This window comes from Nesoenas mayeri (assembly GCF_963082525.1).
Source record: "Nesoenas mayeri genome assembly, chromosome: 1".
NCBI lineage: Eukaryota > Metazoa > Chordata > Aves > Columbiformes > Columbidae > Nesoenas > Nesoenas mayeri.
In genome coordinates, this window is record NC_137541.1 from 13,898,985 (window position 1) to 13,912,239 (window position 13,255).

The 13,255-nt window shown below is 40.8% G+C and overlaps 2 protein-coding genes across 4 annotated transcripts in view; one reads left to right on the top strand and one right to left on the bottom strand.

Moving 5' to 3' along the window:
• The window catches only part of FAM185A (family with sequence similarity 185 member A), a 40,499-nt gene extending 28,912 nt beyond the window's left edge, over positions 1–11,587 (top strand). Inside the window, exons 8-9 of one of the 3 annotated variants that reach the window (XM_080363210.1) lie at positions 7,408–7,525; positions 11,466–11,587. In XM_080363210.1, coding sequence (XP_080219336.1) covers positions 7,408–7,523 — 116 coding nt within the window. In that variant the 3' untranslated portion in view covers positions 7,524–7,525; positions 11,466–11,587. Of the gene's footprint in view, positions 1–6,969; positions 7,039–7,407; positions 8,012–11,465 lie in introns of those variants that run through there. The other 2 variants (XM_080363211.1, XM_080363209.1) reach the window with 2 other exon arrangements.
• Positions 10,116–13,255, bottom strand: part of FBXL13 (F-box and leucine rich repeat protein 13) — a gene marked incomplete at both ends in the record, with an annotated part of 84,782 nt that continues 81,642 nt past the window's right edge. Inside the window, 2 exon segments of the mRNA XM_080363186.1 lie at positions 10,116–10,175; positions 10,177–10,276. Coding sequence (XP_080219312.1) covers positions 10,116–10,175; positions 10,177–10,276 — 160 coding nt within the window.

Consider the following 13,255-nt stretch of genomic DNA (forward strand, 5'->3'; position numbering starts at 1 on the left):
TATATAAAATAGATAGATGTATCTCTTCCTCTCTTGACCAGTAACTAACATTTAACTTTTCTAGTGGTTATTAAATACGATTAAAAAAAAAAATGGTTAGAAGTTCTCAGGCTAGAAACCTGTGGAAGGACCCTAGATTCTAGGAAGGCTCTGTGGGATTAATTGTCTCGGCAATAAAACACATCTCCCGGTGAAGGAGGACCACTGTCCGGTCCATCATCTTGTTAATCTGGCAGCAGTGAAGAGTGATGTTTCAGATATACACAGCTGAATGCCTTCTCAGGTTTCATAACCCAGTCAGTGTTTATGTAGGACACTCATCACTGAAGCGGATGTGATTTTTCAACCCACTATTCTGTATGGAAATTATCTTGGCCGTTGAGGCTAAAAAGGGCTGTAATTACTTAACCCTCAAATACACATATCCCAAAGGCATGGGAATCAGTAAGAATTATGCAGAGGCAACATCATTAGGCTACCGATTATCAGTTGTTCAAAGAAGTTACAGCATTGCATGAAATAAATTATTAAACATAGATCTAAATTGATCAAAATACAGGTGAATGAAAAATATACCTTGGAGTGGATTTCCTTCAGGATACATTTCAGCCAAACTAGTGCTGGCCTGAAGTAACATATCTTCATCTGTCTTTGTACCCGGTGTTTAGCTTTGAGTGTTTTCTTACATAATGTAACCAATGATTTATAGCATCTCTTGCCTCTCTTTTCTTCACTGGTCAGTAAAAAGCAACAAACCTGAAGGGAGATGAAGTAGTTGGTTTTAACATGTGCTTTGCTCCTTTTCTTACCCTTTTGAAAATGAGACCTTCTCTTCCTTTGCCAAGTCAGTAACATTCCTTTGGCATGGCAAGGGACGTGATTCCTCCTTCTCCTTCTCTTTACCTTATCCCATGGAGACAGTATATTCTTTCTGCAGGCTAAGCACTTGTTCCCTCGTTTTCAACCATCTCTTCTTAAAGATGATATTTGAGAATTTTCTTGTACAGGTAGATTCTGAAATGATTAATAATTTAATACTGTTTCTAAATCATTAAAACATCCACTGTTGAAGTGTTAGGTAGAGAATCTATGGCTGTCCTTCTGCTGCAACTAAAGAAATATAAAATGGAGAGAGAAAGAGGGGTTTTGCCAAGTGGAAAAAAGAATTATGTATCACAAGAGCATGGCAGATTAGATTTTTATGCTTCTGAGCTCAAAGGTTAGTTTAAAAATAGATGATTTTTCAGAAACTGGCCAGTTCTCCTGTGGCTCACACGGGAACCAGCTGCTTCCAGGAAGCTTTACTTGCCTCTGGGAATATTGAGAGATGTGGGAGAGGAGACTCTCCAGTGTGAAGACAGGGTAGAGTTCTGTGACTTGGGCAAACATGTACCCAGTCTATCACCAGCTCTAGGAAAGCCATCCCTGCTGCTGTTACCGTGGCTGTGATGGATGTTGTCACTGTGCTTCATGGCTCCCATTCCCATGCAGAGTGGGGCGATCAGTGCGCTACAGTCACACAAACCAAGGTTTAGCAAGACAGGCAAGGAAAAGAACAGGGTTTAGTCAAAGCAAGGAGATGAAAGCCGGGAGTGAGTGCTCCAGAGGCAGAGTGATGGGAGTGTAAAAAGGTGTTTTACCCTTTTAGAAAAAGGATTTCCTGCAAAACTGGGACACTTGCAGAGAAAGGGAGGGAACTAGAAAGCAGTGCCAGGGAGTTTCCTGCTTGCAAGGATAAGGCATCTGTTTCTATTGACATCAGTAGGCACTCTTAGAAGTAGTATGTATGGTATTGCAAAACCTGTTATAAAACCAGATTTTTCATGCTAAGCACTGGTCCAGCTTCCATCTGTGGAAGTGTTTGTTTGACGAGTTTGAGAGTGTTTAAGTAACTTCATTAATTTCTGATGGTAATCCTGTCAAAGCATTCTTTTCCTTTCCCTGGCAAAGATGGAAGCCCTTGCTGCTCGATGTCTGTGCCTTCACTGTGTCTCCAGGTCTGCCTGTATTCTTGAATCAGCTGATTTAAGGAGCTTGTAGAGATTTTTAACTATATCTGGAACTATATATGGTAAGAGAAAGGGTAGTAGGCTAAAAAGTATCAATTATTTATGCAGCAAAGAAGCTTAGGAGACTGTAATGTCAAGCGTGCTGAAGAGTAAGGTTAAAATTCAGATAAATTTGATTTATATGCTTTTTAGACCATCTTTCCAATAAGTCATTTTAAGTTCAAAGTACAAAGGTAGGAATAATGACATGTGTGGTCTCAAGAGGAGGGAATACTGCAATAAAAACATCAGTAAACAGGAAACAATACTGTTACACGGTTGAAAAAAAAATAAACAGTGTATTAACGTGACTGTTCTGTAAAACTCAAAATAATCTCTTGGCTTTATATGTCATTAGTAATACTTTGCTGGAATGTGTCCAATTTTGAGTACTGTACTTCAAAAAAGGATGTGGACAACTGTAGGCGTGCCAAAGGAGAACACACGATGAGAGGCCTAAAAACATGATTTATGAGGGAAGACCGAAAAAAGTGGTTTTGTCTAAAGAAGAAAAGACTGAGGGAAGATAAGATGCACTTTTCCAGTACTTAAGAAATTGCTGCAGAAATGAAACATAAATTCTTCTCTGTCTACTGGTGGTAGGACTAGAAATTATGATTTGATCTTACAGTAAAGAAAACTTAGCTATATAGTAAGATGAACTTGTCTGGTGAAGCCATAGGTCTGTTGATACTGCGGACAGGGCAGAACAGCCCAGGCAGGCACACAGGGTTAATGCAGTGCATCCTCAGGAGGTGCTTTCAGACCTGTTTTCTCTTGTCCTTAGCTAATGTGACCATCTGCTCCCACCCACTCCAGAGTAACTCAGAGGAAGGTTATGAGGCATGTGGGTGGATGAATTTGGGGACTAAATGAACACAACAGGTGGGCACACTCCTGCCCACTTGCATTGCCAGCCTGTGTGTTGACAGCTGTAAGCTTGCTGGAAAAAAGTTATAAAATCATTCAGAGATTTTCTTTGGATCTTTGTAGCTGATGGTGCCAATGTCCAAATCTAGTTGTCTGCAATATAACCTCTTTCTTTAAACCATGTAATTCTTTCATCTCTCAGTGGTACCAGGGACTCATCTGATTCCAGATCTTTCTCCATTCCTGGCTCCAGTTCTAGCACCAAGTTCATATCCAGTGGAAACCTTTGACCTGATGCTATCCATCTGTTTGGTGCCCTGTGAGCTTTTAACTTTGGCAGTCGTCACTTACTCCATCTGGTTTTCAGCACTTGTGTGAGTTTTGTTGGTACAAGTCCCACAGTGTCACAGGTGTTCCTCAGAGGCCATGGGTGTTTGCAGCTTATTGTGTCTCCCTGTTCTTACTTTCTCAATTTAGTAAACAAACCTCTTTGTATTTTTCTGTCCTCTTACAATCATTCCTCTTGGGAATGCTTGTCTTCTCCTAAGCGGAGACATGCTTGCTCCCTGTGTCATCCAGCATAACAACAGTTGCAGCAGTTAACAGGATTTTGACCTTTTGGTACTAATCCCACCCCATCTACAGCACCAGAGCTTTGCTGAGCTGCATCTGAAGTGTTCCTCTTGGAGCCATGCCTTCTGGTGGCTATGCACATGGGCAATAGGACTCTCATGTTGACTTACGCCTTCCCACAGATGTCTATCCTGGCTATACAGAGGAATCAACAGTTGTCTTCTCTAACCTCTTTTCTCCTGTGAAAGTTTGCAGGTAGATGTTATCTCTACCTTACAGATCTGGCATCCAATTTTTCTTTTAAACTCCTTAGATGGCCTCTGCCCATGTGCCTCTGGAGAGAATCAGCCTGTCTGCTTCACAGATTCTCTTGAAAAGATGGGTGTTGGTACCACTGTTCTATCTCTGACTTTCTGGGTTTCTCTTAACTTCAAGTCTTTTCCCTGGTTGGTTCTCCAGTAGATTGTGGCAAGAAGCACCTTTCCCCTTAAAACAATCATTCACTCAGGCATGCACTGAAATAAGGCTTTCATATCTGCCAGAGGTTAGATCTGGATTCCCATCTGGAACACAGGGGGTTTAGGCAGATGTTTCCTGTGTCCATGTCCTTCAGGGATAGTTTGTTTCTCACTGCTCACAGAATGGCTCCTCATCCAGTAGTACTGGGAGAGCAGCCGCTGAGGTGCTGTGGATGTGCCCTGGAGGATTGCTGCAAAGCCAGTGGGAAAGGAGGGAGCTGACTGCATGAGTCTCCTGTACTGCGTATGCTTCACAGATGCATTTAACTCCTTTTGTTATCAGAAATTCTAGATTGTTTACTTTAAGGTAGTTTCTGTGGTTTTAGCTGCATGGAGCTCCAGGGTTAAATAAAAACACAGCTGAATAATGTGAGGCAAGCAACTTGCCTTCAAAAGGGAGATAAGTGCAAGAGCTTGTGCTGTGGCAGTCTGCTCAAACTTCAGTTCCTGCTGAAAGCTCACAGCTGGCGGAGCGGAGCAGAGTGTTCCTTCTCCCCCGGCACAGCTGACTTGGGGCTCTCACATCCAGAGTTAGGGTTCTGATCCCAGGAGTAACATTGTCCACTGCTCTGTCCCTCCCCGTTCTCTCTGTTCTCAAGGCACTGCTTCAAAACTTTCCTTCTTTCCTAGAAACAATTTTTATTGACTCTTTGCCACTAGAATTGAGTGGGAAGAGCTTAGTTTTAGAGTGTCCCTCTAAACACTGTCCCTCTGTGAAGCCTTGATCCTTAAGTAGTATCTTAAATAAACAAACAAAGACCCAGGTTGTATCTGGAAGAGATTACATTCCTTTGAGTCAAATAGAAAGTTCATCCAATTTTTATAGAAAACACATTAGATGAGATACTATCCTACAGATTTTTATGGGTTTCAGCTTGCATTTAACTCAAGCTATTCAGAGCCTTTTTGAGATATACCACAGTCTTAACAATACTGATGAAAAACATTTAAAATATGTTCATCTCTGTGTGGTTTATGATAGAATAGAGCACTCTGTTCACTTGCCTTCTGGAGCCTGGGGACATTAAACAGTACTTCACTGCATAATGTTCTGCAAAGGTGTTTTCTGCTGTTACATGGGGAAGAAAAACCTTTCTCCTGGGGGTTAAATTGAAAAAGCGGCCACTCAGCATACTGGTGCATCTGCCTCCTCTTGACTGGTGGGGTTTGCACTGAAAATTGTCTTCAACCCCAGCACCCTTCCTTATTCTTAATCCAACAGGCCATTTGCTTTTCTGATTTAATCACACTAGCAAAGTCATCCTCAAAATCCAGTCATGTTCCCATAGTATTCAGAATACAGGCTGGGAGTACAGTTAAGACCAGACTGTCATCAAAAGGTCTCCAACTAAACCTTGGTGCTTGATTAGCACCTCATACCCAAAGCTATTTAAATATCTTAAGCTTGATTTGAACCTGCTACCGGCGATAGGCTTAATAAATTTAAAATGGTTTGAAGATCCCCATCCCTGGGGAGTGGAACTTGACACGTTCCTGCAGGCAGTTTGATATTTTCTGCATTCCCTTCCCAGGCAAATCTCCAAAAGAAGCATAAGAAACAAAACACTTTTCTAAGTTCACATAGCATATGCAAAATGAGAAACAGAGCTCAGAAAACAACTGCATTTTAGAGCAGGTCTTGTTAATTTGTTTCTGTGTTTCTTCAAAACTACTCTTTCACTTTTTAGCAGAAGTGTAGCGGGGTGTAAGCAGTGCCTGAAATTGTTCATTTACAGGGCTGATTGTGTGCTTCGGTGTTTGCTCCTTGTGCAGAAGAACAAGCCACAGTGACAAAAACATGAGAGAGGGAAGAAATGGGACTAAACACTCCAATGTGCACTTTCTGAAAATATAACTCTGGCCTACATTTGTGTCCTATCTCTTTAGGAAACAAAAAAAGCACTGTATTTTCAGTGCTCTACAACTCTGTTAAGGGAACAAGTGAAATTTTCCTTTACACTTCTTTGTTGGTTCATTTTTTGACACCTGGAGGCTATTTCCTGTGTAAAATTCAGGCTGACCTAATGTTTTGAGGGCTACCTATACTTAAAAGTTAGTTTTTTGTTTTCTGTTCTGTGTTCTCTGATACAATACTATTGCAAGTTGATGATTCAGGAAAGCTTTCTGAGGAAGTGAAGTTCCAGATTTTAACAGATTTCACATACAACACATTGTCCAACTTTGTGATGATCATCACAGATTTAAGTCCATAATTAGAACTGTGGATTCTGCCTTACAGTAGGAATGATGTGGAGATGGAGTGTAGTTGAGACGGCTGCTGCCTGGAGCAATCACGAGTGCAGAAATTGTGCTGGGACATCTACATGGAGATCTCTGAAGGCACCTTGTAGTCAGATTGCAAAGGACATTGCAATATCTCTTCATTCAGTGAGAGAACTCTGTCAGTTTTGGACTCCCCTGGAAATCCTGTACCTCTAAACAGAACCTCAGCCTGCTGCTGAACTGATGGGCTTTGGCCCATAACCTTACATTAATCTCACTTAGAAGTACCAGAGCGCTGAAACGCTATTGAAAAGTTTGGCACGTGGGCTCGAGTTGTGGAAAGCGAGGCAGTGATGTCAGTTGGAGTTTCGCCACTGGTTTTGACATGGCTAAAATTGAACTTCAGCTGTGTTACAGGTCAGAGCAGAGCATGTTTGCAAAGTTGCTTCAGAATCTGCTGCCCTGCCATCCCCCCTCATGCTATTCCAGGCTCAAATTAGTTCTAAACTTAGAACTCGGTCACAGGAATGCTAAACTAATAATAAAAGATATTTTGTGAAGATAAACTGAAGTGACGGTTGATCTTGTGATAAAGGACTTAAAAGATCACAGTTTAATTCCCAATTTGGTCATAAATCTTCCGTATAAATTTGGAAGATCGTTTAGTCTCTCTTGGCCATGGTTTCTTAATTGTAAAATGAGGGTAAGCTGAACTTTTTCTTTTGTCTGTGTTACAGTTTGTTTTTCGGAGCGTGACCACACATACTAAGTTTATGTGAAACATGTAAGACGACAGACATCTCAGGGTGGGTTTTATTAAGCCATAATCATAAGAAAGCCATAAGAGCAGCAACACATTTGGTCATCTGGAAAATCGGGTCTTACCTACAATAAGATGAAAACTTTTCAAATTACTTAGCCAGATTCATGTCTAATATAGATGTATTTGCTAGCCCATAATAAAAATACAGTACTATATAATAAATACCACAACTTAATTGCAATAACATATTATGAGAAATCAGATTAATACAAAAAACTATCAAGAATGAATTGTCAGATTGCCAGCAACCCCTGTTTAAAAGTATAAGCCTTTGATTTGGTAGAATTTATATAAGTATTTCCAGGGAGTGTGAAAAAAATGGCAATATGAAGATGTGTTTACTATTTTCCAGGTCACATGAATCAAAGGAATGAAATGGACAAATGGATTAAGGCTGACACACAAAAAGGCAAAGTGTGTCTTAAAAGCCAAAGCTGGATCGAGTCTGTCAAGCTGAAGAGTTCTTAAAGGTGAAGTAGGTCAAAGAGATTAAATCAAGAAATTGTAAAGGAACATTTCTGTAAAATTATGAACTTTATTGATGTATATTCTTAATATAAGAGAAACAATATTAAAAATTAGGGTGTTTTAACCCAAGATTTGCCCAACCCAGCAGCTGATGCTTAACAGGTCTGGTTTACTCATAGTGCCTTTTAGGAATGACAAGATCTTACGTATTCAGAATTTGTATAACTCAATCCATTACCACTTAAAAACTGGTAACTTTCTAACAAGAGTTTGGAGTTGCCATTTAAAACTAAAAAGCATTTTCAATGTCTCGTATTTGAAAATATGAAAACTTACTTCAGAGATGACATGCTCTGCAAGATATAAAATATTTTAAATTAAATATCTTAGTACTGTGGGAATTCTATGGGTTCATGCCAAATGCAGAGAATTTTCTTCAACCAAATGATTTGTATTGTGGACAGGATAAAACCACTTTCAGAACTCTAGTTCTGACTCGGTCTTTTCATTTGGTGTTTGACTCCTGAGCAGTTTCTGCCTTGTCAATGGGCACTGTACCTCTAAAACTACTTACATGAAATGACAGAACTTCTTCTGTGTCATCCTGAACCACTTATTTTAGGATAGAAATAAGTGCCCTAGCTCTGTCTACTGCTGTTTGTCTGCAAATAAAAGCTTTTAAAGTAAATACTCCAAAGTGCAATGGATCTGGCTGGTTTCAAGCAGGAACATTCTACCAACTGGACTTCAGATAAGAGTCCATGTGAACTTTCCCCTAAAGTAAAAGCTGCCAAAGAGTGGAAGTATTTGCCTGGTAAATGAGAACTGGAATCAGTTTATTTGCTACATTTCCAGTGACTGTCAGCCTTGCACGACAGAACCGTGAGCTCTTTGAGGCAGAGGGGGGAGGCGAGGGAAGCGTGTACACCCTGCACGAGGGCACGTGCGAGTTTTATGGAGGATTTTGTGTTACTGTAGTGCAAACCCACAGTAAATGGAGCTTTTAAAAGCCTTTCCATACACATACATGGCACCTTATAAAAGAAGTACTGAAATTTGTGGTTTAAAACTGAAACATAAGAATTCTTGCCAACTGAGTGGATGGAGACTGACAAAGAAGGGTTCAGCATCTCAGCTCAGGTTTAAAGTCGTGTATGTGTGTGTTAGTACTTTAGATCATAATGCTACGTTACAAATTGAACTTCTCCTTTCCCATAATATTCCCCAAGAGGTACAATTGCCCCTGGCTAATGGACTTCAGTAGGCAAGGGCAGCATTTTTACTATAATTCAGGTTAAAACCTCTCCATTCTGTTTGCTGTTGTGTGTACTGTTTGGATGAGGTGGGCACTGATGTAGATGGCAAATTATGTTACTGTTTATACCAAAAATACATATATAAAACATTAGTAATACTATTAGTAAAAGCAATATAATATTGCTAGTTATTAGTAATTACTATACTACTACTGTTAAAAGATACAAAATTAATAAACATGTCATGGTTTTAGATTTTCTGAAAAATTTTTGGAACTAATGATTCCTTTGCACTGCTGCAAATGAAGCGAAAGAAGCACCTCGTATTCTAAACTTAGCTGGAATTAAACATTAGGATTGGTAGTTATTTGCTTAAAGAAGTTAAATAAGCCATCAGAAAAATGGTGCTAGCACTAAACCTACTCTGTTTATATTCTTTCCACTTTAATAGATGTCGAGACTAGCTAAACAAAATTTAGACATAAAGGTTAAGAATGAGCTGAAGAGAGACAAATCTTTGGGAGTTTCCCCAAAGGCATTTGAGTAATGTCTTGTTCTGCTATAACAAGGTGAAACTTAATCTTTCCTCATCTAGAGAAAAAAAGAAGTGAGGGGCAAATCCCACGTATGCTTTTTTTTTTTGTCCATTTGATGAGAAGATGTTTTCCTTAACTGGAGAAAATGTATCCTGTAACACTTTTCTCATCTGTGCCCCTTTCTATTTTGTTCTCCTGGCTGTGGCAGCTGCCAGCCAGCCTGTGCTTCAGGTCTGCAAATGGAAACATCAGCTGGCTTAGAGTTGAACTCAGCCTGGGAGGCTTTTGTGAGAATTAGGGCTCTGTGTGCAGGAGTGACTGTTAATAAGTAGAGAACTGGGCGTAAATGTGTATCATATAGTTGTGTATAAGGACTTAGTTGTCACTACCTGCTCACTGTTCTTCATTGCTGAAGAACACTGCATTTGATGAGTACCAGCAGAGTCAAGTGCAAAGTTCTGTGGGAAGTCAGAGTGTTAATGTCCTGGAGAGAACCTTAATGACAAACAAGAACCCCAAACACACAGAGATTTATTTATTACTTACTCTGCATGGGACTACAAAAACTTCTCATTATTGAAAGATGAAGATAGCTTGAACCAAAATCAGAAAGTTGGCAATGTTGTGTCAGCACGGCTGTCTTGCTTGAAGGCATACACAGTCCTGCAAGAGCGATTCGCATTGCTTCCTTGCTAATTCAACAAAAGGCCTTTTATTAAAGTATGATTAGTTTTAAGAAAAAAGTGTTCTTTCCATGGTCTAGTGGAAAGCCTTTGAATTGTAGATGATGTTGTGCAATTTCATTTTTCATTTTGAAGAATTTGTTTGTTCAGGCTCTGATGTGCGTTCCATGGTGAAGGTGAGTATGTTACCGTCCCGGTCATATCCAAGCCAGGAGGGAGGGTCAGCATCGTTATGTTCTTGTTTCTCCAGTTTGGCTGTGTATTTCAAGACAGCTTGTCTGCAATGAGAGTTACAAGAAAAATGACAGGAGGAATAAAAACAAAATTGCAGAGGCTGTTTCTACAAAGAACACTAAAAGCTGTTTAATGAGCAAATGTTCCTTGTTTTAACTGAAGCTATCAATATTATAAGAGGCATTGTGGAAACTAAGAAAGAAGATAAGTGGTTAGGTCATAGTGTCACAGAAGGGACCTCTGGAGATCAGTTAATCCTGATCTTGCTCTAAATGGATCCAACTAGACCAGGTGGGTCATAGCTTTGCCAGCTGAGCTCTGACCATCCCTAGGGATGTGGATTGCACAGCCTCTCTGGGATCCTGTTCAAGTGTTTGACTAGTTTCCTCATTATGAAACAGTTCCCTTGTATATAGTCAGAACTTTACATGTGCCATGTGTCCTGTCAGTGCACCTTGGAGAAGTCTGGCTGTGTCTTCTCTTCTGTGTCCTCTGCCAGAGTTACAGACAGCACCCTTGTCTTGTGGCTGAGCCAAGCAATCCTTGCAGCCTCTCTGCACACCAACTGCTCCAGCCCTTTAATGATCTTGGTGGCCCTCACCTGTACTTGCTCTAGTGTCAGTGACTGTCTTGACTAAAACACAGATCTCTGGGACTGAGCAGGTGATACCATTGGAATGATAGCATTGTGTTTTGAAGAAAACACTGAACAAGATAAATAAACCAGTTACATCAAGAGATACCACAGAATCTCCAGAGTGAAGGCTACGGTAGCTGTGCAGGTCCCTTTCTCTGTATTTTTCTCCAAACGGTCTCTGTGGCACCTCCAAGTATTTTTACCCTTTCTTGGCTCACCTGCTTTCTTTTTGGCTGATCTTTCCACTTGTAGTTATCTTCCGTCACCCACCTCTTTAAAGTGTATTGATTCCAAAACTGAATTGCATGTGCAATGGGCAGCATAATGGCTCTGACGTTACCTCTGCTGGCCTGAGTTTGCCCCAAGGCTGTTTTGCAGCTGATCCAGAAGGGAATTTCTTATGCGGTTCAAAACCCCCCATGACTCCTCTGATCTCCCTCAGCATTTTGTAGCCCCTGCCCCTTTGCAGCACTGGAACACAAAATCAACACCCTAGAGCAAACACTACAGAAATAGAAGAAAATGAAGCCTGCTGAGGGAGACACCCTAACAAGAAGTGAAGAGTAACTCTCCCCTCCCTCTTTTCCAACCTCCAGTGCCTTCCTGAGCTGAAGAAACTCAACCCGCCACTTTCTGCCTTTGGAAGGTCTCTTTCTTTCCACGGTGCCTGTGCGCTGGCCGCCAGCCCGCTGCGGCTGTGTGGATCCACAGCCTCCCCCACCGCTGGCTCCAGAGCTCGGCGGGCTGAGCGAGCGTGTGCTGCTGGGGACACGCCAGCTCTGCGCCCCCAGCCTGTGCCATGGCCACGGCCAGGCAGCCTTGCTCCTGCTGGCCTGTCTCCTACGCTCTGTAACAGGATATAATGTATGGCATCTAGGCAATAATAGAAAAACATCCAAAGTAAAGGGGTCTGTTATCTGCCAGTAATGCTACTACAGTATTTTTTTTCCCCAAAGTGAATATGCTGAAGATGGTTACAGAAGAGGCTGATGTGCACAGCTGCAATGCACCCCCACAGCAGGGAGGGGTGCAAAAGGGATAAAATTAATGAAGCCAGGAGGGCTCCTTTTCAGCTGCTGCAGAGTATTTTATTTTTTTTTAATCTAACACTGACACACTGTATGAACCACACGAACACAAAGCTGTATCTGTTTTTATATTAGGGAGGCCTGTGCCGTAGAGGAATGTGTGCACAATTTATATGAGCTATAAGCGCTAAGCTATAAAATAAAAGTCAACTCATCCAAGTCCAAATTCCTGTTTTTCATGGAAACTGCGATGTATGGTGGCTGTCTGAAGCATGTATAAGGGGAGTTGTTACTATTTTTCTGGAAACTTATGCTGTCCCATGCCTGGAGCTACAGTTGATTACTTTGCCAGAAACAGCCATTCATTAATCATCAACACATGGCAAAATAGATCATTTATTTAAGATATACGGTACTATGATAGAGCCTGCCTATTTATTTATATAGTGTCTTAAATGAGTACATTGATGAATAGAAGTATTTCAGCAAATAATTACAATTATCTTTCTTTGGCAAAGCAAATATCTCTTGGTATAAGTCAGACAAAAGTACTGGCCCAAACACATGGCTTGAGCAGCACTGGAATATATAAGTGAATCTTTACTCAAAGTTTCAATCCCTTTACTAAGAGGGGGTCAATACTGGGCAATACAGCTCTGCATCATGATCTGAATCCTGGCCCATTCCAAAATTCAGAAACATCTCACTGGGCCCATCATAATAAAAAGCAGAGGTTTTGAAAAAGGCTTTTTGAGTTGAGGTTACAAAAAAACAATCTAGTGAAAAGTAATGGAAAAAAAAAAACTTAAACATGGGAGAACTGGTTATAGTGGAAGTGCAGGAGAAATTAAGCTGAAGAGGCAAGTGGAGGCAGGCAGCTAATGGGAAAAGCAGAAAGCATCCTGCAAGCATGTTCCAGGTTACACAAAGTGATAAGAGTACATGAAAGCTGAAGTATTCTGACGGCTCTGTCAGCTGCAGTAAGTGTATCTATCTTTTTATGGCATCCAGTTCGAGCACACATGATGGTTGAAACATGGCACTCCAGGAGCCTCCCTGTCACTTCTAAATATCGATTTACAGTCAGGAGACAATACTATGGTATTTTTGTTTCTTCTTCAAGAGAAAACTTAATAGTAATTATTCTCAGTCCTTTACCAAATCTTGTGTAGGCTGTCTTCAGTTCCGATTACATGTGTTGGACTCCCAACTCCTTCCTGCCTTGAGACCTAAGAAATTCTGCCTTTTCAAGAAAACAGACATCTTGCAATATCTTCTCTAACCAACAGCAACCATCAGAAAACACAACAATAATAACAAAACCAGAATGTTCTCCATATGTCAAACGTATTGTAGCT